Genomic DNA, 24,875 nt, shown 5'->3' with positions numbered 1-24,875 from the left:
TGGACAACCACTTCTCATCCACCATCATCATAAACACCGGAGTGCCACAAGGCTGTGTGATGAGTCCCTTCCTCTACTCCCTCTTCACCTACGACTGCAGACCTGTCCATGGCTCTAACGCCACCATCAAGTTCGCAGACGACACCACGGTGATCGGCCTCATCAGAGATAATGATGAGGCCGCTTACAGGGAGGAGGTAGACCGTCTGGCTGAGTGGTGCGACAAAAACAACCTGCAGCTGAACACCGAGAAGACCAAGGAGCTTATCGTGGACTTCAGGAGGAACGCTGACCTACATCCACCCATCCACATTAAGGGGACAGTGGTGGAGCGTGTGGACACCTTTAAGTTCCTGGGAGTCCACATCTCCGAAGACCTGACTTGGACGACCAGCTGCTCCAAACTCATTAAGAAGGAGCATCAGCGCCTCTTCTTCATGAGGACCCTGAGGAAGAACCACCTGTCCTCAGAGATCCTCACGAACTTCTACCGCTGCACCATTGAGAGCATCCTCACCAACGGTATTACAGCTTGGTACGGGAACTGCTCTGTCTCCGACCGGAAGGCGCTGCAGAGGGTGGTGAAAACTGCCCAGTATATCGCCGGGGCACCGCTCCCTGCCATCAAGGACATCTACAGGAAGCGGTGTTTGAAAAGGGCCGGGAAAATCACAAAGGACTCCATTCACCCAGCACACACACTCTTTTCCCTCCTGCCCTCTGGGAGGCGTTACAGAAGCCTACGGACCAGAACCACCAGGCACCGGAACAGCTTCTTTCCCACAGCTGTCACGCTTTTGAACGCCTCCTGACATAAAACATAAACTATAAGGACTGTACTCCCCTATCCTCTCATACAACAATAACACATGGACTATCCTCCCACACACACACATCACGGACTGTTTTCTTCACACACACATACAACCTGTAAATTTTATCTGCCATTATTTATCTTGTATTATATTATATACATATATAATCCATTCCCTAACATTCTTGTATATTCTGTATATTCTGTATAATCTGTATAATCTGTGCATATAGCTCCCATATTTATATTTATACACAATATCTACAGTATATCTCTTTGCTATAACCCCTTATAGTCCATACATACATAGTCTTGTACATCTGTAAATAAATATTTATATCTCATGGAGCACTTCTGGATAGATGCAAACTACATCTCGTTGCTTGTACTTGTGACAGTGCAATGACAATAAAGTTGAATTCTATTCTATTCTATTCTATTAAATAGAAAAGAAAGTAAAAAAATAAACAAGTCAGTCAGCTAATAGCTCACCCTCTGTTCTTTAAAACAATGTCACCCCAGGACCAATGACTAACACTCCTTTAGTTTCCACACCATGACTCTGTTTTAGGGCACTTGAAATATTATCAGTCAAATTATTTTTTGTTAAATGAAGGAAAAAAGTCTAGTAGCTGTCTTTCAGTTAGCAGACCAACGGTATACAGCAACAGGTAAGGGAGAGTTATTTACACAGGAAAAAATTCCTGTGACCCAATGGATTTTTCTGGCATCATCTTTAGTGAACATTACACCATCAAAATGGTATGATGACATTTTAGCAATTTTCTGTAACTTTGACCACAAAGTTCAAAAGATGCTTGTCATAAAAGGGTTGAAGAATTTTTGAATAGGATTTGTAGAACCGTATTGGGTTATATTAGTTGTGTTGAACTACTTACATATATTTATGTAAACAACTTGCATTTCAGTATCAATGCTACTACTCACTGAAGGTTAAATAGTTAAGGTTGTTCCTGAATAAAAACACATCCCTGCACAGTTTTCAATCGATCATAAACCTTGTGTTTGGCCGAAGCGTCAGCTATTACTTAAAAAAAAAAAAGAGATAGGGTCATCCATCAAAAATCACCCAAGAAATGAAGATAGACATTTTTTTGCAGACATAAGCAATATGCTGTAGATTGACCGTGGCAAGGGTTTAGCTCTGGTCCAGGTGGGGTCAAAGGTGAGGTTGGCCAGAAAAGCTGAACGGGCCTAGAAAAAAGCGCCAGGGTTGGGAAAGAGAGAAAAATGTAAGAGGAGAACAGGACAGGGATTAGGAAACCCTCCAGAAGGCAGCCACTTAATTTCCTGGCCAACGTGGCTATGATTATCTCCTGGGTGGGAATGGAACGTTTGATGTCCTGGGACCAGACTAATCCTTGGTGACTAACCTTCACCTCTCATTTCCTTTGGATTAGCTCCCTATCCACTACTTAATAACAGAAAAGTTGGAAGTGGATCAATATTAACCCACTATGAAGGACAGCAAGAGGGTAAAAATAAAAAAGTACTATTGTTTTGAAGTCATGAAATTAATAGAGGTTTAAGTTGTGCAGCAAAAGGTAAGAATTTTTTTTTTTTCTGTATGGTTTGTTTAGGCAGCAAAAACAACATTAAGTTACTTCTAACACATCATTTTGCAACAATGACGTACTTTTACGGGGGGAAATAACTTTACTAGAGGCCTGAGCAGTCATTCAGTGAATCCAAAGTGGTTCCACAAACGAATGCAAAACCAAAATAAGACCAGGAATAAAGAACATTTTTGACTTATGTCAACTCAGCAAGGCTTTACAATGTCAAACCCCTTGAACAAGTTGGGAAAATCCTAAGTACTAAAATTTACTGAACTTTACCACATAAAGCTTTCTAATAAAACCTAGATGAAATAAATACCCTGTGACAAAGTAAACAAGGTTTTGTGCTTTTGAATTCTAATTCATCACAAAGCTCTAGTCTCTGTCCTATAGAGAATTGTGGGTAGATCTGAAAAAGCCAGTGGAAGCAAAACCTGACTCAACAGTTTTGTCAGAAGGAATGATCCAGAACTCTGCAAACTTTTGTGAGAAGCTTGTGGAAGGGACCTTAACACATTTGAATCAAGTCATGCAGTTCATAGGCAATCCTACCAAATACTGAGAAAATGTATGTAAGACTGAATTTTTAAGACACTAAAATACATCTCTGACATATTCCTGCTGTCAATGTGGTATTTAGTAAATAGAGGTAATATTGGTAACTCTAACTAACCTAAAACAAGAGCAGATTGGCCTGATATAACATCAGACAAAGATAAAAAAAAAGTGTGTATTTGTGTTTTATGTGGTGTATATACAATTTTGGTTTCCGCTGCACGAAATAAAAAAAAATGCTACTTTAGATGTGTCATAATAAATAAATTGTCTTTTTCAAGTTTATAAATCATTCTGAATGACCATAACTTTATTGATTTCTTGAGCATAGAAACATACATCTCACAAAGACAATCAACTGTGAAATAGTTGAAAAGTAGTATAACTGTGATGGTGCTGCTGTGACAAAATGCCGTTCTTCTAAACTGCAGTCTGACATTGGACAGAGGCTACACGTGATATTTTTGCAGATCTTTTGAATTTATTCCTGTTTTTCAGAATATATATAAATGAAACTTTTTCTAGGACATAAAAGGGGAAGCTTGAGGTGAAAAAATGTAAATGCAGAAGAAAAGACTAAAAACTAATTTAAATGGTTAATGAAAACTAATAAAACATCAGGATCAATCTTTTTCCCCAGCTTGCTAAAAGACTAACAAAAAGAAAGAGGAGAAAAGAAAATCCTACATCCATTCACTTGTGCTTGCCATGGTAACCAGTTGGCTATGATAACTGGGCTGTTTGGATTAATAATCTGGTAAAGATGAAGGTGATTGAGTCCTTCCAACAATTAGGAACCTCATCATTGAGGGTTATTTGCAAATTCACACAAAAGCTGCAAGGACTTGCAACATGCACACACATTTTTATATTACCAAAATGCTGCAAATGAATAATTTTTAATAGAAAGTTGTTATCAAATTATGGTCAAGAGTTCTTGAAAATTAGTTTTTTAATCGCTTACCAGGATTTTCTCAAGGGAGAGAGCATAAAATGTTGCCAGGTTACTAACCCGATATGACCAATGACTTGTCACTTGATCCTAATTCTGGCCAATGCCCTGTCTCCAACAAACGTCCGGGCCCCAGCTGGCCAATTAGCTCGCCTCTTAGCGTGGAGCTCAGCCAATGAAAAGCCCCAGGAGACTTCTGTTCATCTGAACCCACAGATGGGAGGACAGAGAGGAAAGGAGGGGGCTGAGGGTAGAAGTCTGTTGGGGTGTGCATGTGTGTGTGTGAGTGAGAAAGGCAGCGTGAGGGACTTGGCTGTAACTCCCAAACATTATTGAGACATCTTCAATGAAGAGGCTGGATGCTTCTGAGTTAGCAGAAACAAATCTCTCCTTTTTGAAAGAACCAACGGCTGAATGTCAACAATGGTAAAAAAAGGATAAAAATCCACATGGCTAAACCACAACATACCATATTTAATAGAAGAGTCATATGTGCATATAACTTTAAGCTAAAGAGTTCTCAGTGAACATTGTACCATTTAAATACTGTAATTCTGACAATATTTAAGAACAAGAAAGACCAAGCCACTAGGGTTTCAATTTCAGTTTAGTTTTTATTATGAAATACCAGATAAAGCAGAACTTCCAATACTATCTTATCTGAGCTTAAAAAGGACAAAGAGATAATTTCACTATTAAAAAAAGATTTTATAAAATGCTTTTCATGCTACATCATAAGAATTTGTGTTTGTGAAAAGTTATAATTTTACTGATATAAAGAAATATAGTTTTAGAAAAATGAAAGGGATAGACAGATAATTAGTTTCACTGATGATCTGTAGCAAAAACTTCCCAGCATTTCAACTGTACACTTGTTTCTTTATTTTTCACAAAAACAACACCAACAAATCCAGCATAATGTCTGCTGGTTAATGACGTCAGCAGACTCGAACCATTTCATCTTGATGTGAATCTAAGATGAATGGCGTTGATTCATTTTGTTATGCTATGTGTACCAAAACTATAACAGCAACGATTTAACTTTCTTTCTTGTAAGCATGGGAAAGTGTAAGAGACTATTTTTATCCAGGTGACCAGCAGGGAGTAGCAACAAGTAGGTGAATGGATGGGACTGCTTTGCTTTTGATGAGTGAAAGTTTTGCTGCTTTGCATAAAAAGTCAGTGGACCAGTCTTCAAGATTACAGAGTTCTGCATCCCACAAATGTGCTTGTTGCCCAGGTAACGCAGCTTCAGATGGTTAGGTACCAGCTTGTGCCAAGCATTAATTACTGGCTCTGAGCTGTTTGTTTGTAAAATAGAATACAAAAAATACACAAAACTATCTTGTAAAAACTGCAAAAATTATGGCTATTTGCTTTTTAATATTAATTAAAAAAAATATCATTCAGAGGAAGATGAGAGAGATCAACAGTGCAAACGAGGTGGAGGCAGGTGCAATGCCACAGAGCAAAAAAAAAAAAAAGAAAGAAAAAAGTGGATATATAGTACATGAAAATAGTTTTAGTTGGACCACATGTCTGTATTAAAAATATTGATATTATGTAATGTCTTTTTAAAAAAAAATGGATTCTGGTTTTTTATTAGCTTTACAATTAAGTTTTATTGGCAATGGGGATTTTTAAAAATGTCCTTATCAATTTGAATCATACTTTTTGGACTGCTCATACTGTATGAACCTTAAATGGTACAGCTTATAAAAATGATTAACTACACCTTTGACTACTTCACCAAAAACCTAAATGAATATGTTGGTGTTCCAGCTGTTCCTAAAGATTTTACTCCTCTGAGCCTTGCAGCACTTTCTTCAGCAAAGACTTTAAGCCAACAATCTTTTTCTGTGCCTCGCTTTACATCTCTTGAGTTTCTTAAATCTCCTCATATTGTGCAACTCAGTGACTTTTAAAAAGGTTTCCCTACACTCCCTTCACCAACTGTTTTCCTTCCCTCTCTCCCTCAGCAGTTCTTATCTATCAGATGACTCACCTTATTTCAGCATAAGAAGTTTTTTCCCAGAACCTCAAGAGGTGCACACACACAATCTCTAAGTACACACAAACACACTTTATCTTTGCTTACTCATACATAAACAGCAGTATACAGTGTCTTCTCATGTACACGTACTTGAGAAACAACAGCTAGTGTGCCCACATCAACAAAACTCAGCAAAAGATGAAAAAATTGTGTAATGTGTATGAACACAAGTTGTTGTCTGTTTGGACTACGTTGCAGTGGCCACCAATGATAAACACAGTGCACCGAATCAATCCCAGGATTTCTTTTGTTTAAATTACAGTAGACTCTCAATATTTGTAAAGATTTGGGATTACAACTAAAATCTGCGAATATCGAACGAGGCCCATGTTAGTACTGACTATACCTTAATATGAGTTGACATGCACAATGGAAATGTTCTTGGCATTACCAGAGAAGACAATATCTACAGTCTTCCTTATTTTCGCTCAATCAGCAGAAAATAAAATGAATGGAAGTTCTTTACTTGCAAACAGTAGCCAACATGCAAAGTAGAATTGTACTCATGAAGAAATATGCGAATAGACGGGTTGTCTACAAATGATTTAGAAGTTACATTCCACAGAAAAACCTGCCAATACATCAATCCATAAGTACTGAACTGAAAATAGATGGAGACTACTGTACAAAGTATTTACAAAGTTTTAAACTTGATTTATTTGTTATAAAACTGAAGGACATTTTGATATTTCCACAAGTCATCTTAATATAGTTCATTTTAAACCTGAAAAGCAGAAGCAGAGCGTAGGTGTTTGGCAGAATATAATTCTGACAGATAAATTAAAAACAAAGTCTGAGGATTATCTCGTAGTTTCAGTTAGGCAAATATACAATGGCTATGTTATTTTCTTTCAATTTATTGTTTCTTTGCTCATTTGTCAGTGAATAACACACTATTATTTTTAGGCAAGGTGTTTTTGTCTACTCCAATGGTGCAGCAGACTTACTGAGGTTTTTAAGTTTAATAAATACAAATAAAACTGGTGTCACAATTTTGTTCAATAGTATCTCTTATGTAGAAAGGGATTAGCAGTATTTTTACTCTAGTAACAAATTACAGAAGTAGTGATTTGATAACCTATTTAGTAAAGATTAATTATTACTTGTAGATCTTGACCCAAACCCTGGAGTCAGACTTTTAGGGATTTTTTAAAACAGAGGATAAGTTATGGCATGTTGACTCATTCTGCCTTTCTGTCTGTTTTCCAGTGAATGTGGGAGAATGAATTCATTCTTGTGTGTGTTGCATCTGCAGGGGTGTGTGTGTCTGATGTAAGCATTCATCCTTGCATTTTAGGGTGTGTGTGGGGGTGTGCAGGCGTGTGTGTGTGTGTGAAACAGACGTTCAGCAGTCATCAGACCAACCAGGCACCAGTTCCAGACAGCGAGGTCAGTCATTCACTAATCATATTAACATTCCTCCATAATGACCCAATGCAAAACTCCCCCTATTTTAGTCTTTTTTCCCCCCCTAATCCATCTGGCTCATTTACACTTTCCATTTCACTTTTTCCACTCCATCTGCCTTTTCTTCATTTTATCTATCTCAGCATCTCACCATTCTCCGCTCCCAGAGTTCAAAGTTTTGATTATTTGATCTTCTTAGACTTTTTTCTATTTCTTTTCATTCCTTCCCGTTTTATTTTTCCAAGTTTGACTTCACTTTCTCCTCAAATTGTTCTCATTTCCTCATATTACACACCATTACACCTTGTTCCATCCAGCTGGCAGTACATACTCTGACACCCTCTGAAGAACTTAATTCAGATATCTATATTGAGTCAATTTACTATGAAAGATTGCACAAAAGGTTCCACACCATATTTGGAAATGGGACTGCAGATAACAAAACAAGATCACAACTTTAATGTGATTTAGACTATACTGATACTTTTCAAATTGGCTTTAGGCACTTGATAAATTGTTTTAAGAAAAATGTGCACGTGTTAATAGCAGATGTTTTTAAAAACAGTTAACCAACACTTTTAGAAAGAATGTCAAACATCATTAGGCGTATTTTATCACCGACATGAGTCAGATGATGAGTGTGTCTGTTAGTGTGTCAGAATATCTACACCGACACCAGGTTTCTGTCTACACTTTTCCAGAGAAAAGCAAAAGCAGGTTGTGTGGCTTGGCAGGGTAGACCCTGACTCAGAGTGGTTATTCCTTGAGAATTTGCAGAAGTTTTTATGAAATGCCAACACGTATCTCCTTACTAAGAATGAGCACGCATACCTGCAGACATATTTCCATCACTTGAGAGACTCACAGAAGTTCCTTGTAGAATCAACTTAAGAAAGCGCTTCTCGCCATATTATGACCTTCACTCAGCCTCTTAGATCACTAAGATTGCTTGAAAGTGCTGGATTGTGCCAAATTTGAGGGGAAAAAAAAAAATCTGTGTGAAGGCCTTAATAATGTTACTGCAGCCGAGGAACCTTCTGCACTTCCATGAGCCAAACTGCATGATGAAAACTGCGTCGTTTTGTTCTCAGGCTCATGGTGTCTGTCCCTTCCTGTCAACCCACTAGCAACCTTACCCTATTTCCCTTATTGTTTGATTGGTCTGAATTTAATGGGTGTGTGTAGGCCTGTCGCGATAAACGGTAAATCAATTAATCGTACGATAAATTAAAACAATCGACCTCATTTTAATTATCGGCATTATCGTCTCTTCCGGCCTTTTTCTCTTTCTGTTGATGACACTGAATGAAAAAAGGCTCAACTCCAGTGCTCTCCACTGACCCCCCCTTCCTCATTTTACTTAGTGTAATGCCCAGCGCACACGAGTTGTCGGCCGATTGTCGGCCCACTTTCAAAACTTGAGATCACACATTAGCCCACAGAAATCCTAGGTATAACGGTTCGATCGGGTTCGTTCCTGCCGTGTGGTGTCCAACAATGGGCACAAAATAATGGCTACAAGTCCAGTGAACTAATTTTAAACCAGGCATTAATCAATGCTTTACTACAATCTACCTGCAATGCATGTGGCTAGTGTCAGCGTAAAGTCCTGACTGAATGAAAATCATTATAACCTATTTACGTCACGTTAACGAAGAACAGCTGAAAAGTTACCGGGTTTATCAACTGCGGTAGCAATTTCGCTCCAACTCCTCCCCTTGTCATTTCTATATTCTTTGCATGTTGAATAAACATTAATGTTGTTTCCAGGTATTATCTCCAATGTCCGCTGGACTTCGGGTTGCGCCGTGTCAGCTGTTTGGGATTCCCCTCCGTAATTTCCCCTCAGAAAGCGCGGAGGAGAATCCGCTACCTGTCACATTCAACAGGCTGCGTCAACGCTCCCAGTCGGGGAAAACCACTGATTTAGATCGGAGCGGCAACAACGATCTACCGTAACACACCACACAATCTTAGAAAGACCAACGTTCTAAGATTGTTGTAAGGGGAAAAATAGGAGCAAAAAATCATGTAGTGTGAACTATTGCATCAGGTAGTCGGATGTGCCCATTTTCTCTATTTAAATCTAATTATTACTGAAGGGCAATATAGTATACAGACTTCATAATCTACACTCTTTTGGTTGAATGCAGTATTTATTTCCACTTTGGCTTTATGTTGTTTAGTTTTTTTTCAAGTGAGTTTTTTGTTAATGGAGACTGAGAATCCATTTTATTTTTGTTTTTGGTTGTTTTGTTTATTTTGTTCATCAGTTCCAGTGTTAAGTGTTCCTTTGAAAATAAAGTGTATCTATCTTTGGCAGGAAATCGCATGCATTATTATGTCATTTCCATTAAATCAGTGTAAAAAGGTCTTCAAACAATATTATCGTTTATCGCAATAATTTTTGAGACAATTAATCGTTGAGCAAAATTTGCTATCGTGACAGGCCTAGGTGTGTGCATTTATGCGGAAAACAGCACTGAGTCGCTGTTCAGACTATCTGTGCAAGGCGGGATGGATCGTCGAGTAGCACAGACAGTCAGGACTGTGGTTTTTCAGTCAGAGAGCAGATTTTGAGGAGCAACTGTTTGAGGACGTGAAGAAGTATGTACTGAAGTATAAAACTCGCTCGTCAATTGTTTCCTCCTCTGAAGTTGTGAACTTGTAATAGTCATTCCTCTCTGCCATGACTGCTTTGTTTACTATCCTGTTGTAAACCACACACAAGACAAAACACTATGACGTACACTGCAGCTGGAGGGGAAGCTTGGGTGTGTCTTGTGGACCATGAAAGGTCTGTGCAAAACAAACATCTTAAAACCACATGACCGCGTATCGACAATTAGACGTGGGTCCGACCATGCTGGGCCCTTTAGTCTTTCTTTGGAGGAGGAAATTATTTGCTTGTGTGCAGTACAAAATGATGTAGGTAAAGGGTGTTTCTCTACACTTTGTTCAATTTGGCACATTTGGTGCAGCAATCAAATCTCAGAGTCCAGTCAGAAGTCAGCATGACCTCCAGGAACGTGATTTCATATCCACAATTACAAAGTGTTTTTTGCTGATAACAAGTACCTATCACACTGAGAATTTAAAGTCTGGAGTTTAGAATGTCAGAGCTTCTCCTTTTCAAAGGAAAATGTACACCTTATATCTAAGCTCCAGTTTGGAAAGCTCACAACCTTCTTTAGTTTTCCAGCAATCAAATTATCCACAATTTTCCAGCGGTTTGAAGCAGTGGAACCAAATGTGTTACAACCAAGTTGGAGCACTGCCATTCTAATGAGGAATAATGACGAGGTAATCTTAGCCAACGTGGCCAATTCGGAATCAAACTGTATTTTCACACCTAGAGACCTGTAATTTGTCCAATTCTACTTTGCAAAATAACATTTATATGAATATGTAGTCACACACGAACAGTGTATTTTGCAGAACCATTTTTTATCAGTAAAAATTACAATATTTTGCTGTATACCTGCTTTGAATATCTACAGACTACACCTTTTACCTATTTATCTTGCCAAAACATCTCAAGCATAGACAGATTGGATGAATATCATGTGTCAGGAGCAATTCCCAAATTTAACTACAGATTCTCAACTGGATTTGAGTCTGAACTGTGACTCCACGTTTCTGTTTTGTGTCTTACTGCAGGGGTGTCCAAACTTTTTGCAAAGAGGGCCAGATTTGATCAAGTGAAGATGCCTGGGGGCCAATAGTTTGTTCGGACATTTTTTAACTACAAAAGTTTCATGCAAATACACTCTGTTATAAAACTATTTTCATTGTCACAATTATCTTTATCTTTCAAATGACAAAAAAACCAAATATAAGCCACTCAGGCAGATGAGAACAACTCTAAAAACCCAAATTCTGCAATTCTTTCATATCTGGAGAGTCAGATAACATTGAACAAACTGTATGAAATACCTTAAATTTACATGAGTTTAAAAATATCTTTGCCTCAAGAACATTTTAAACAGGAGTTATAAGTAATGCAAAGTTGTCTGTTATTATTAAATCTTAAAACAAGTGAATTTTGCTCTTGTCATTTACAATATCTTTCAGAAAGTAATAGTTTGTGTCACATCTACAGGTTCATAACATCAACAGTAATAACCAAATCTTACTCAAGAGTTTAATAAAAATAAGTGCCATAAATCCAAGTGCATAAATGTTCTTTTGGCTCTTCACTGTTGATAGTGACAGATGTTACCGTTCAAAATACTCAATTTCATGTCCTCAACTCTCCGTGCCACACTGTTACGTGCCAGGCAAACATTCGCAAATTCTTGCTTCTTCTCAGGGCAAAATGTTCTCCACCATTTTCATAACACAGTCTTTGATAAATGTATCTTCAGTAAAAGGTTTGCCATGTTTAGCTATTAACATGGCCACTTCGTAGCTTGCTTTGGTGGTATTTTCTTTTGACTCAGGCCTGCGTGAAGAATCGCTGTTGTGATGCCAGTGCAGCTTGGAGCTGCTTCACTTTTTCAGCACGGTCACTCCCTGTTAGCTTGTTGTACGCGTTAGCATGTTTAGTCTGGTAGTGTCTCTTTACGTTGAAATCCTTAAACAAGGCAACCGTCTCACAAATTAGACAAGCACAATTGCCTTGATTTTCAGTGAAGAAGTATTGTAATTCCCATCTCTCTTGAAAGCGGCGGCCCTCACTGTTAACTTGTTTTCTTTGCAGTGGCCATGGCAGAAATGAGTGGAGAGGGGTTCGCTGCACGAAGGCAGACTGATAGTATTAAAGTGGTACTGCCACCATTTGGTGAAAGGAGGAATTACAGTTTCACGTTTTATGATTTATTTATTCTGTTTGACAGTGCAGGCGGGCTATAAATAATACATTATAAGACTGAAGCTGCGGGCCGTATGAAATCTGACCGCGGGCCATGATTGGCCCCCGGGCCGGACTTTGGACATGCCTGTCTTACTGGAACGCAAACCTATGCCAAGATCTAGCATGTGAGTTTTGTTGAACGACCATGTTTTTGTAGAAAGATCAGACAGAGAAACATTACAGGGCTATGCTGTACTTCTTCCCTGGTTGAGATCCTGAGTGGATGTCTAACATAAATCTCTCTGTAAATGCTAGTTTGGGAAAATTTACACTGGTCCAGTAGGTTAACACCGATCCTATCATGTCTACTTTTCATGTACATTGACATAAACATAAAGCAGTGACATTAGATTGTTTGTAGAGTAAACACAAAGATTTTCTCAAGGAATGAATGTAGTACATGGGACCTTTTTTTACGTTTAGATGCTTCACTTCTTATGCCCCTTTTTGTTTCTCTCTTTATTTCAATCTTTTTGTGCTTCGCAGCTGCCCTGTCTGGAACATCTGCCCAGTTTCCTTTCTGTTCCATTTGATTCAGCATATTTGTACTGTTCCTATGATCTTCATGTCCTTATAAGGACAACATAAGAAACAGTATTTGGATAAACTGTGTGATCTCACAGAGCTCTCTGACTGCAAAGAGCAAATTCATGAACACCGCACTGAAACTTTATTCATTGTTTTTTTTAAAGCTGCACCCCTTGAACTCTTTCACATTTTGTCACATCATAACTAAAAACATCAGTATATTTTAATGGGATTCTATGCAATAGATCAACACAAAGGGGAATAAAATTGAAATAAGAATCAAAATGTATGGCATTTATATTTGGGTGCCCCTTAATTTAATACTTTGAAGAACCACCTGTGCCTACATTTACAGCTGCAAGACATTAAAGACATGTCTCTATCCGCTTTCAACATTGGATACTATTGTTTTTTTTTACCCAATTTTCTTTGGAAAAAAGTTCAGGCTCAGTCAGATGGGATGGAGAATGTCAACATACATCAGCTTGTAAGCCTTGCAATAAATTTCCAGCTCTATTTAAGTCTTGACTTTGGGACAATCTTCGATATGAATATGCTGTGATCTAAACCATTCCTTTGCAGTTCTGGCTGTATGTTCATATTATACCTTGTTTTATAAACTAATCTTGCTTTGAACTTCACCCCAACTTTCTCTCTAATCTTTCTGGTGCATTCCTTGGTCTTCCTGAAAGGCTGCACAATATACGGAAAAAATTCTGTTCAAAACTGTGATAACTAGAATTACAATTAACCCAGAGTCTCTTGATTCTGTCCTACTTGTACCATTGCATGACATTACTATCATTTTGCATAAGCTTTATCATATTGGCCACTGGCCAATTAAATGTCATACATATGTAAAGCAACAATGCGTGACATATTAAATATAATATCAAACCAAATACTGCATTGATTGACCTTTGTGGTCGAGATATTGCACATACTGATTTTAAGATGTTGACTATAATTTGACATAAAGTGAAGCTCTACATTTTATAATGCAGATATATTTTTTAAATGTCATTTAATAAACCCCTAAAGTATTCACAGAGCAGCTTGATTAATACCAAGATTAAACTATGTATAGGTGGATTTCATTTTGGTGTATCAAAGTAATGGGGGTTTGAACAAAATTGTTTGGCATAGTGAACCCCTGCCTATTAGTGGTCCAGTATTCACAGATTGTTTTGTGTAACATTACTCCAAATTATTCACAAGCTGCTAATTTATGTGTTTTTCCATAGAGCATATCTAAAACATTAAAGGCAAAATATATCTAAGTGCAATGCTACTTGACATGCTATAAGTTGATGTTTACAAAGCAGCCAATGAAGGAACGACATTTATTTTTCTTGGCACTGATTGGCTGAAATAAGGAAGACTGTAGATGTTAGCTTTTGCAATAGTGCTAAGATGGTTTTTCACTGGGCATGTTGATACATATTAAGGTATATTTTCAGTTTGAACTATCAAAATAGTCAACTATAAGGATTTTAAAGGGTGTCACAAGTATTTGTGTTTTTTAACTGTTGTAGTTTCTAGCCTACTAGGTGTCCAGTTCACACTTTTCTGAGTTTTATTTGTAAAACAGCTTGAAAACCATTCAACATGTTATCTCCACTTTATTCTACTTTTCACAAAAAAGACCAAATAAGTACAGAGAAGTTTGTGGTTGTAACGTGAGAAAATGAAAGGGTATGAACAGGTCAAGAGTATATGTGATTGAGGTTGTCTTTCTTTTCTTAGTTTGTCTTTTACCCATTTCTATCTCTACTTAACAGAAAACAAGTCTGATGCATGTTAGGCATTTTTTACTTTATGCACTTAGTCAGTTTTCGCATTCACTGAAGCCAACACAGGACTACAGGCCTTACTCTGCTGTTTCTGGAAATATGCTGACTTGTCACATGACAAAATTAAATGGATTCTTTTCCAGGAATTCAATTTGTACAATTGTGTAAAGTGTAATTCTTAATGTAATTGTTATACAAAAGGCTTTCTTAATATAAAAAAGGCAGTGAATTTTAAAGAGGCTGCATTCAGATAGAGTGAAAGAAAACTGTTTTCAACATCGCTTTTGTTTTTTTTTCAAAATATAAGCAATTGAGGTAGTAGGTTTAAAAAGTTAATATAGTCCATATGATATCATAATCAACCATTTGTGTTTGCTTGAATAAATGATTGTGTTAATGACTGTATGTTTATTACTTAATATGTGCATATGGGTATGTAAGGCTATTAATGCAAAACGAGTAAAATAATTACATATTAGGCCATTTTGAAACAATTCTCTTGCAAACCATCAATAGTGAAAATGTTTCCAAGCTTTGCGTGTGCCGGCTGCCAACAATGCAGTCTGGTGATTGGGTAAATGGTACAGTATTTTCCAGTAGATTTATGATCACACAGATCTGGCATTAATAACACAGTAGAAATATAGCCTTGCTTGGAACAGTGGAGGAAAACTGGAGAATATAACTCTGCTGTTCTCTCTTTAGTAGTTTTTTCTTTGTTCTGGTCCTGGCAGCATACACTGTTCAGTTCTCCCTCATCCACAATGCCCAAATACTTTAGAGTATAAAGTATGCATAAAATGATGGACACACATAAAATGAGTCTTCTAAAGCATCCAACAAAAGCCTTTCAATCCCAATGTCATATTTAATGGAAAAACATGATGAACAAATAGGATGAACCTCTTGCTTAAGAGAGAGAAATAGGAAACAACAAGAAATAATGCTGGAAGACCATGAACTAAACAGAATATGATGGAAAACTAATAGAATGGAGGTAATGGAGAAACCCATGGATATTTGGGGAGCTAAAAAACAGTTTTTATGTGAAACATAAATGTCTCACTTAACCTAGCCGCACTCAGCTGCAAGGTTTACTGCAGTCTCTTTCTGTTAATAGAAAGTTGGGGGTTTAATCCCCTGCCTGTCCACCAATAAAACACACAAGGTAGCCTGGCTTTTTCAGCTTTATAATGGCTGAAATCACATGAGCTGCTTCGAGGTCATGAAAAAAGGGTTTTGTGTGTGCACCTGTGTATGTGTATGTGAAAACAGGGATGGCAAATGGTTATTTTTTGCTCCCAGCATGAGAACTAAATCTAACTGCATGCACATTTCGTTGCAAGGAGAAAATGTATGGTTTTAGAGGCCTGTGGTATATTCATAAGGAACAAATTTATTGCATTTTTCTAACAAAAGGGTTTTTATTCAAGCAGAACCTGTAACTAAAACTAGCAGCTGTAAATTCCGTCCCACATGTTCTGTCCACCACTGCCAGCAAGCTCAGATTCTACACATTGTTATAATGGCTTTGTACACCAGCACACAAACTTTAACTCTAAAGGCCTAATCATAAATCGTAAAACAAGAGTCAATAGACATGTTAAAAGATGCAGAGATTTTCTTGTGTTTTATTTTAAAGTACAATTCATCAGCAGACAAATTTAGGAATGACAGGCTGGTTTCTGAAGGAAAAGTCTACTGTCTCCACAATCCTTCCTCAGACGAAAACTAATCCATACTTTTGGTACAGATGTGAGGAGGTTCTTAAATCTACCTGACCTCCTCCAGATATCATTTACTTGAAGATAACAAATTTAAACTTAAGATAAGGGAAGGAAAAAAAAGTTCACAGAAGGTTTCAGTTTTAGTTTGTTTGCAAACAGCTTATAAAGGAGCACCATTTATTTCCCTTGAAGCTGATTGGTTGTATCCCCCAAGAGCAACGATAAGGAACACAAAGAATGTTAGCTTATGGGTAGTACTAGAGTTTCCACTTTTTACTATTAAAGAGGTCTGCATAATGCAAAATCACCTTTTTGAGCTTCATATCATATAGTTTTACTGCGCCAAACACAGATCCGAATTGTTGCTTTGAGTCATTCATGCATGTTTGAGGAATCTTTGAAAATCCCATGGCAGCCATTTGCAGGGGCCTTAACACCAGCTCACACAATGCGCCATGTATTTACCCAAATGTCTGCCTTGGCGCTCCAGTCCCCAGCCGAACTCCAACCACACAGCGCAAGATTCCCCCATGCAGCTCCACTAGACTAGTGGCAGCAGCAATTAGCAAACACCTGGTGGAACTGCTGAGCGTATCAGACAAACTACAATGATCCTCTTAACGGTTGCAAAGGACATCAATGGAGGCCATTGAGAAGCTTTGTTGTGATAACATGCTGAAGGGGGGAGTGTCGGAAAGACTTTTTAAAGAGACAGAGGCCAATTATCAGGTGTCAGACTGATAATTGACTTAAAAGTCAAAATTCTTTTAAGTTGTTTTTGATACAAACAGGATTTTCATAACTACTGGACATATCATGGTTCCTTAATTGTGGTATAAAATGTCACTATGTGCCTAGAAAAGATATAATACCCCTCTTTAAATCAGAGCGATATGTGTTTTAAGAAGAGGTCTCAAATATTCGCAGATTACAGGAGACTGTAGTCTCTAACTGCTGTGTCCACTGCATTGTGCAGCTCTAATTACAACTCTTCAGTATGAATTTGCTTTACTTATTTAAACATTTATTTACCCAAGAAAGACTCATTAGTTTCAAAGATCTGTTTGCTAGACTGAGAAAGGCGGTTGCATAAAAGCACTAACGTAATTGTAGAATAGTGAACATGTTAAAAAAAACAAAACATGAATGAAATACTTTTAGCAATGTATTAGCTTCAAATATCAATTGTGAAAACATCAGATACTTTGACAATGAATAAGAAAGAGTGGCTGGATGGACATAAGTACGGACGGATGGACAGCGAGATAAATAAATAATTGGGCAGATGAAGGAGTGAATGGAATAACAGATGAGTGGATTTTTCCTTACTTACAAACCTCAAAACATCTTAAATATAAGACATTTCGAGACTGCGTAGGAATCCTGTTAGAAATATCTTATAAAGTAAACTCTGTTACCACCGACCTGCACTTTAAACTAAACAGTAATATATTATTGCACTCACAATGTGTTATTCTGCTTCTGCATGGTGGAAAAACTGTGTTCATTGTTAGTCATGGCTCTTGGTTGTTTGATACTCGTGACTAATGTACCCACATACACACAGATCACGGCACTAAATTGTGTTATCATCCCAAGAAGGCTCTTTGTCTTCACTATACAAATACTCTGTCGATACCACAACGGTGCTGTCTGATTTAAAGCTTCTCTCGAGCTTTGTTTTAAATACTCTAATCAAGATAAGCCATGTTTTCTGTTAAATAGGGATTTTACTCCTATGAACTTTATGGAAACGTTTTACTGGCAACAATTTCAGGAACACGGTCCAGTAAAAATCCTTTTGTTCTCAGAGGAGTTAATGAAATTCTCTAAACAATGAAATTCTAGGAATATTTAAGCATGATGTAATTTTGCAGACATATGAAAACAGAGTACAGGAGTTTTCCTTAATTCTATTGTGAATCACACAATGGGGTACCTCTTTCTTGCTGGTGCAAGGTTATAGAAAAAGTTGGACCCATTTCAAGGGACTGAAACCTTGAACAAAAAGAAACTATTACATGAGCCTTCACATGGAAAGTCTCCAAAACTGCAAAGTCATAAAAACAAGGAAGCAGACACAAAACAACATGTACACAAGGTTGTGTACACACAGGAGAGGACCGGACAAGGTTCTGAACGTAGAGGGATTTCAGTCGAGGTAAACAGGATGTGATACAAGATCCTCTGTATGGGCACAGAGGAGACGTTCATACATAATTCCAGTAGGGCAAAGAGACATTTGCAAATTGTATTTTAGAGAAAAACTGAAGAGTAATAAAGATCCATTCATGTGAATATTTTACACAACTGGAGGGGCTGCTGCATGAGATATAGTCCATCAGAACAATGTGGGTGCACACAGAGCCTTTGAGAATGGCTGACTCATTAATAACCATTCAGATGTTTTATTAAGTTGCATGAAGACAGCTATATGTAATATGTCCACAGATTTTGTTTTCTGGCTTTGATTCAAACAATTAAAAAGTGGCCAATAGTTTTTGATGTTATGAGTTTTTTGAGCGTTTTCTGTTGGAAAAAAAAATCTTGTTTTTTTTGAGTTGGTGGTGAAATGCAAGTGAATTAAAACATGTTAACTTCACAACTTGAGGAGAGAAGAAGATATTTTATTTTGGCCTGGAAGTATTAAAGCGTGGAATTACAAAGCACTGTTGTCCACTGTTATTAAAAGTAATTATAAAGCGATGACCTGTTTTCCTTATTTGTTTTTAAATTCCAGCTTTACAAGTTTGATTTAAAAAACTTTAATTCAAGAAAGTAAAACCTTTTCAAAATCTCCCACTGTACATACCTTAAAAAGTTTGTAGAGCGAAGTTATAAAAGCTACTTCCAAGCTAAAGTTTAGCTACAATACAATGCTGCTTCTTTGGGAACAGTTTACCACTGGAGAGCTTGTTGAGACGCCACAACAAACACAGCATTAGAAAGGCAAATGCATATGAACTGCTTGGCCTAGCAACTGTGACGAAGAGGATAGAGTCATCAGAGAGAAACTGAATGAGCTCAGTTGCTGTGGAGTTTGACAGGCAGGGAGAGAAAATATAGGATTTTGTCAAATTCAGCACAATCCCCAGCATCTGTCGAGCTTGGGGAGGCATATTTTTATCACTTAGCATGAGCTGTTGAAAGTAACTGCAAAGTGAGGCTAAATTGCAAGCCATGACATAGGCATTTGAGGGTTTCTCAGGAGGAATTTCTCAACCTCTCAAGTCATTCATTCAAGGTCAGGTTCCACCCAGGCTACATTTCAGCCTTGTGGGAAGGAAAATGCATCAGACTGAGGACTGACCTCCTCCATGACTTGTGAAACATGTGTTTGAACCATGAGTTATCTACTGATAACATACACTCAAGGCCCTCTCAGTGACATTGTAAAGTTCTTATATAATTCCCAGGAAAGAGATGCTTTGTATCAGGTCTAGAAATAAACTAGTTTCACTAACCCTAAAGCCATACTTGTTCTCCACTCCACATCTTGTATTTTGTTCCTGTGTGTCTCTTGTTTGAAGACAAAAATATGGGGGGGGGGGGGGGGGGGGGGGGGGGGGGTGGAACTGCTGCGTAAACAATCTTTACCCACTTCAAAATGAGACCAGAAATATAAAACAACTATTTGAAGAAGTCTTCACAGTTGATGATGAAAACATCAACACAGATATTGTATTTTATTCAACTGACAGTTTACAAAACATACAAGTAAATTAGCGCTTTAGAAAGAAGCTAAGTGCGCTAAATACTTTAAAAGTTTGCAAAAGAGCTAAAAGAAAAAAATATCTAAACTATTAGCAAGCTAGTGGATTAGTGGAAGTGTCCCCACCACTGTCTGACAGTATAATAAAATACATTAACATACAGAAAGTCTATTGCTTATCAGACCTTTTGGAAAATGTTTCAAATCATATTATTTCAGTCCTTTAACAGAAAAAACTCTAAGGTGGGTGTAAGTAATGTAATACTATGACATCCTCCTCACAAAGCACTACATCTTCTTCTTTCAAGTTGTTTATGTTTTGAAAATCACACAATAAAATGGGATTAGCATTTAAATGATTGTAAATGAACTATCTAAGTCTAAAGCACGTTTCTAGTCTAAAAACTCTACGAAAGCTGTTCTAGATAATTAAATCCTTCACTAAAAGCTGTGTCACACCGCCCACAACAACAATTGGCTCCCACAAAGTCTCCTCTATGTAGGACTGTGTGTAAGAGTGCGCGTATGTGACAACAGCACAGCGCCCTGTTGATTTAGTTCCCCTCTCCTTAGGGAGAAAGTCTGTTGTTGTCTTCCAAAATACACACATCCTCCCACAAGCACAGAATGCACTCACTTGGAAACAAAGTTGTGGTGTGGCTTTTGTTGCTTGATAATTGTTTTTAGGCAAACATAATTTTGCTAGCAGAGACAGCTAACCCATAACCATGAATCAATGAAATGGTAATGGAGCCACGGGGGAAGAAAGGCAAACACATTCAATATTCCGTGGCAACGTTATAGGAGGAGCTCACACTCTCTCTGTGATGGTCTTTATCTCTTCCTTTTTCGTGCACCCTGTCTGCGAATAACTTTCCATCACTTTAACTCCTCATAAATATTCTCTAAACCCTTTCCAAAAAATAAAAAGGTCCTAAGGAGAAGCAAACAAACCAATAAAAGTGAAATTGAATTAGCTTGCCACCAGCTCACTATCATAACCATTGTTTTTCCCCACTTCCCTCCGCACAGAAAGCCAGTCAGGTAAATAATCACTTTTGGTCTAATTACTAAATCAATCATCCTTAATGAGATGGGCTTGCTAGTTGCAGTGGTAACTGCTACTCCTATGATCTCCCTTTCTATTTTTTTTCTTTCTTTTTAATAAGTGTAAAACTTCAAACTGTAAAGCCGGATAATTTATTTCTCTAAGTAATTTAAAAGTTACTTTCCTTAAGTTACTTTCCTTAATCTGAAAGGATAATATCTGAAACTTACAAGTCTCTACAGGTAACCCTCACAGACTTCCTGGGAAACACTTTGGGAACTGGACAGGACAATAAAATCATTTGTAACCTGGTAGTTTCTGAAACAAACGTACACAAACATTTTAATATTTTTTTATTTTTTCCAAGGCAACTGTGCTAATTACAATATTTAACCTCATAATATGTGGGTTTCTCAAAGCAACACTGTCTGGATAAACTGCACTTCTTGATTTACAAGCTCAAACTGTATCCATATTCAGAGCAAGCCTCATATGTAATTTACATAATGTAAGATAACACACAGCAAAAGTCATAAGCATGCACAACCAACTCGTTATTCTAGAGAGGCCTCACCTGAGTAAAACTCAATACAAACTGGGAGCTTAGAAGCAGAACTGATAAAACTAAGCTTCCCATTTAAATAATGAAAATCTCATTAATTACAAATGGTGCCTTTTAGGGCTCGGCAATCAATCAAACTAAATGATTAATCAACACCAGGGCTTTGCAATGGGCCCAGTTGTGTTCATGTAACACTACATGTTGGATAAATTAATTTTGTCTTATTCCAAAGCTCTTGAGCTGCCTTAAGATGTGTGCAAGCCTCTTCTCATGAGAAGGTTTGTATTTCGTCAACTATGCAAACACCCTCTGTATAACACGGCTGGTATGAAATCTCTGAGTGCTAATACATGAGGTTTTTCATCCTTAAACCAACCATTAACAATGTTTGACAGCATGTGGAAATAAAAATAAAGGATCTGACTTGAAAAACTAATTTTACTGATTCCACTGTGATACCATATCAGCTGGCTACAGAGAGCTAACGGTAGCTCCATGGGGAGGAATTAAATTTGGTTGGTCAGAAGGTAATTACTTTCATTCTTCGCTTCTTCAAACCGAAGATTAAATGAATCTCTGCCTCTCTACAATATGCATTTCCTTCAAACAATAATTGCTTATTTTGATTTTATGAAAAAGTTACCAAGATTCGTCTCTTCATTAGCTTCCTAATGACACCTGGTGTGAGTGCGGGAGGTAACTATTAATGCAGCGATATTACTTTATCAAAGGCAGATTTCTTCTTTTCAGGAGTGACTCAGGTAGACTGTAGATTTGTGTGGATGTGATTATCAGTCTGTGATTTGAAAAACAATTCCTCCGGGATGACAAGTGACTCAAACCTCTACTTATCTTCTCTGTGTGTCATTCTTAGAGAAAAGCGGATCATATCAGTGTGATCGGCCCAATACCCACAGGAGCCGTTCGCATCAAAGAGCACCTGACTCTGACAGCTAAAGGGCCTTGATCACTTGGCAGACGCTGTAAAGCCGGTGATCACTCTGATTCCTGAAATGGAGTAAGATAGTGCACTGCATGCCACTCACAGACACTGGGATGGAGACATCCCAAAGATTTACAGAAGTGTAATTTCAAAACTGTGTTTTAGATAATCTCTAAATACTTTTTGTGTATTTTTTTGACCTGTCAGTGTCAGGTTGTGATTGTGCTACGTACCCTGTGTGGGTCGCTGTCGTGACCTCTGCGTCGTAGGTCCAGTTCTTCATACGGCGGCACCATTCCTTCTCGTCTTGCTTGCTGATACTCTCTTCTTAGCAGCTGGATGCGGTCCATATTGCTGCACAAAGACACATAATAAAATGCGTATGAGCACACCTTAGCAGGGGCAGGTAGATGCAGATGTCCACAAGAAACAGATGAAGCCAAACACACACAGAAAAACAAATTTTGAGAAAATTGAAAAAAATACATATTTACAAATCTCTTTGTTCCAGTTTGTCTGAACACTCCAACCTCTACATTTTGAATGTTCACTCTAACAGGGTGTCTCAATAGATTTTGTTTTCTGACATAGAGGAAGGTAAAGTGTTAGAACTTTACAACTTGTAGGTAGATTTGATTTGCAGGGAAAGTCCCACACTGACTAAAAGTAAAAAAAACAGAAACAGAAAGTTGCTGCTGAAGTTTATTCAAGAAAACAAGTGCATTGGAGGAAAGTTGTTCCAGTAAAAGCTACTTTTGGATATAGAATTTGTTTGTAATTTGTTGTATCTACAAGTCCTCAGAAAGTTTGGATATCATCATTCACACTGCAGCCGGCTATCTGCAGTATCTGCCTGGTGTAGAGTGACGTAAAAATCAAGTTTAAGTTCTGCTTTTATTAAAAAGCACAAAGCTAGTAGAGCAGTTACTGAGGTCTCACTAAATATGTTACTTTTGGGATAGCTGATCAACAGGTGTAGACAGTAAGTCTTCAGTGTAACTATGAATTATTCTTACGTTGTTTTTGGTTTTACTTTTCTGTGTGGTTTATGAATTGAGAAAGTGTAACTGTAAAAATCTGAATTTATTGTTTATATTAAACTACCAAAAAAAACTATTTGAATGCATGATGGCAAAATGACACTGGTTTCCTGGTGTTGTGTTTTGACCAAAGTTGACATATTGTGGAAATTATTGTTGAACAATCATCCCTATGGTGATGATGCCAAAGAAGCCATGTGTTCATTCACAGAGTAGTACATCCAACATCAACTTGGACTGCAGGGATGAAGACTCCAATCCCTTGATCACTCTCACTGCCTGCATCTATTTCGGTTTCCTTTTTTCTTCCTGCTTCTTTTGCAACCGGAAAGAAAACAAAACCATCAATCAATTCATGAATATTCTCTCTGTCAACGCAGGAAATATACAGCATATCAACACTGAACTCTGGGCACCCTTGTGAGTCATGCACATGCACACATATCCACTCACCCACACATAATGAAAATGCAGAAAGTCATATCATACACATACAGTATGAGGTCATATGCAACATTAGAGATGCAGTTTGCAATTTCATGAACCGAGTTGGAGCAAGAGGGGAAAATGCGCTGGTGGAACATCAGGTGATTTATGAAAAGTCTGAAAAATAGCAATATACACAAATACAACCCCCCCCCCCCCCAAAAAAAAAAAACAGAATGGCTCCAGGACATTCTGTGAGCACAACAACGCCTTCTGAGGGATCATGAATGAATATTGCTCCGTGCTTTGTTTGTGGATATTTGTTTTTGCTAAATTCCCAGTAAAAAATCTTCTATAACAAACTCAAATAATAGAAATTAAATATTCAGGCTGAGAAATCATGATCTGATAAGTGTATGACATTTTTTGTCACCATGCAGCTCAAATTTTACATTTTTAAAACAAACAGACATTAAATTAGACACTATGCTGTAGTTTAATCTACAGGGTATTTAAACATTGGATAGTGAATGAAGCTGAACAACTAGATTTAATAGCAGAGAGATGACACACATTGTAGCAGTAATTACATGCATTTCTGCTTTGTTAGTGGCATGCTTGAGAGAACAGGGAGGTAGAATCAGGGCTGTACATTTTCATATCAAATAACAATAAAAGACAATCTAAACAAACTGTAAGGTAGTTAGGTAGAATAGGGAATGAAAATAGAAGTATGCATATCCATATTTCTATTTTCTGAGTTTTCCAAACTCTGAAAAAACTGAATTCTAGACTTTTCTGGATTGTATAAAATGTGTAGTGCATCCATCCATTTTTTTTCATTTTCTCTAAACAAGTAAAAACACACATATTTAAAAAT

General features: G+C 37.5%; 1 protein-coding gene across 3 annotated transcripts in view; it reads right to left on the bottom strand.

Moving 5' to 3' along the window:
• The window catches only part of LOC116723171 (partitioning defective 3 homolog B-like), a 222,210-nt gene that overhangs the window by 45,548 nt on the left and 151,787 nt on the right, over positions 1–24,875 (bottom strand). For all 3 annotated transcript variants that reach the window (XM_032567857.1, XM_032567860.1, XM_032567859.1), the window contains exon 22: positions 22,763–22,883. In XM_032567857.1, coding sequence (XP_032423748.1) covers positions 22,763–22,883 — 121 coding nt within the window. The remainder of the gene's footprint in view (positions 1–22,762; positions 22,884–24,875) is intronic.

This window comes from Xiphophorus hellerii, chromosome 7, assembly GCF_003331165.1.
Source record: "Xiphophorus hellerii strain 12219 chromosome 7, Xiphophorus_hellerii-4.1, whole genome shotgun sequence".
Taxonomy (NCBI): Eukaryota; Metazoa; Chordata; class Actinopteri; order Cyprinodontiformes; family Poeciliidae; genus Xiphophorus; species Xiphophorus hellerii.
Note: the sequence above shows the minus strand (reverse complement) of the source record. Positions and strands in the feature narration are given on the sequence as shown.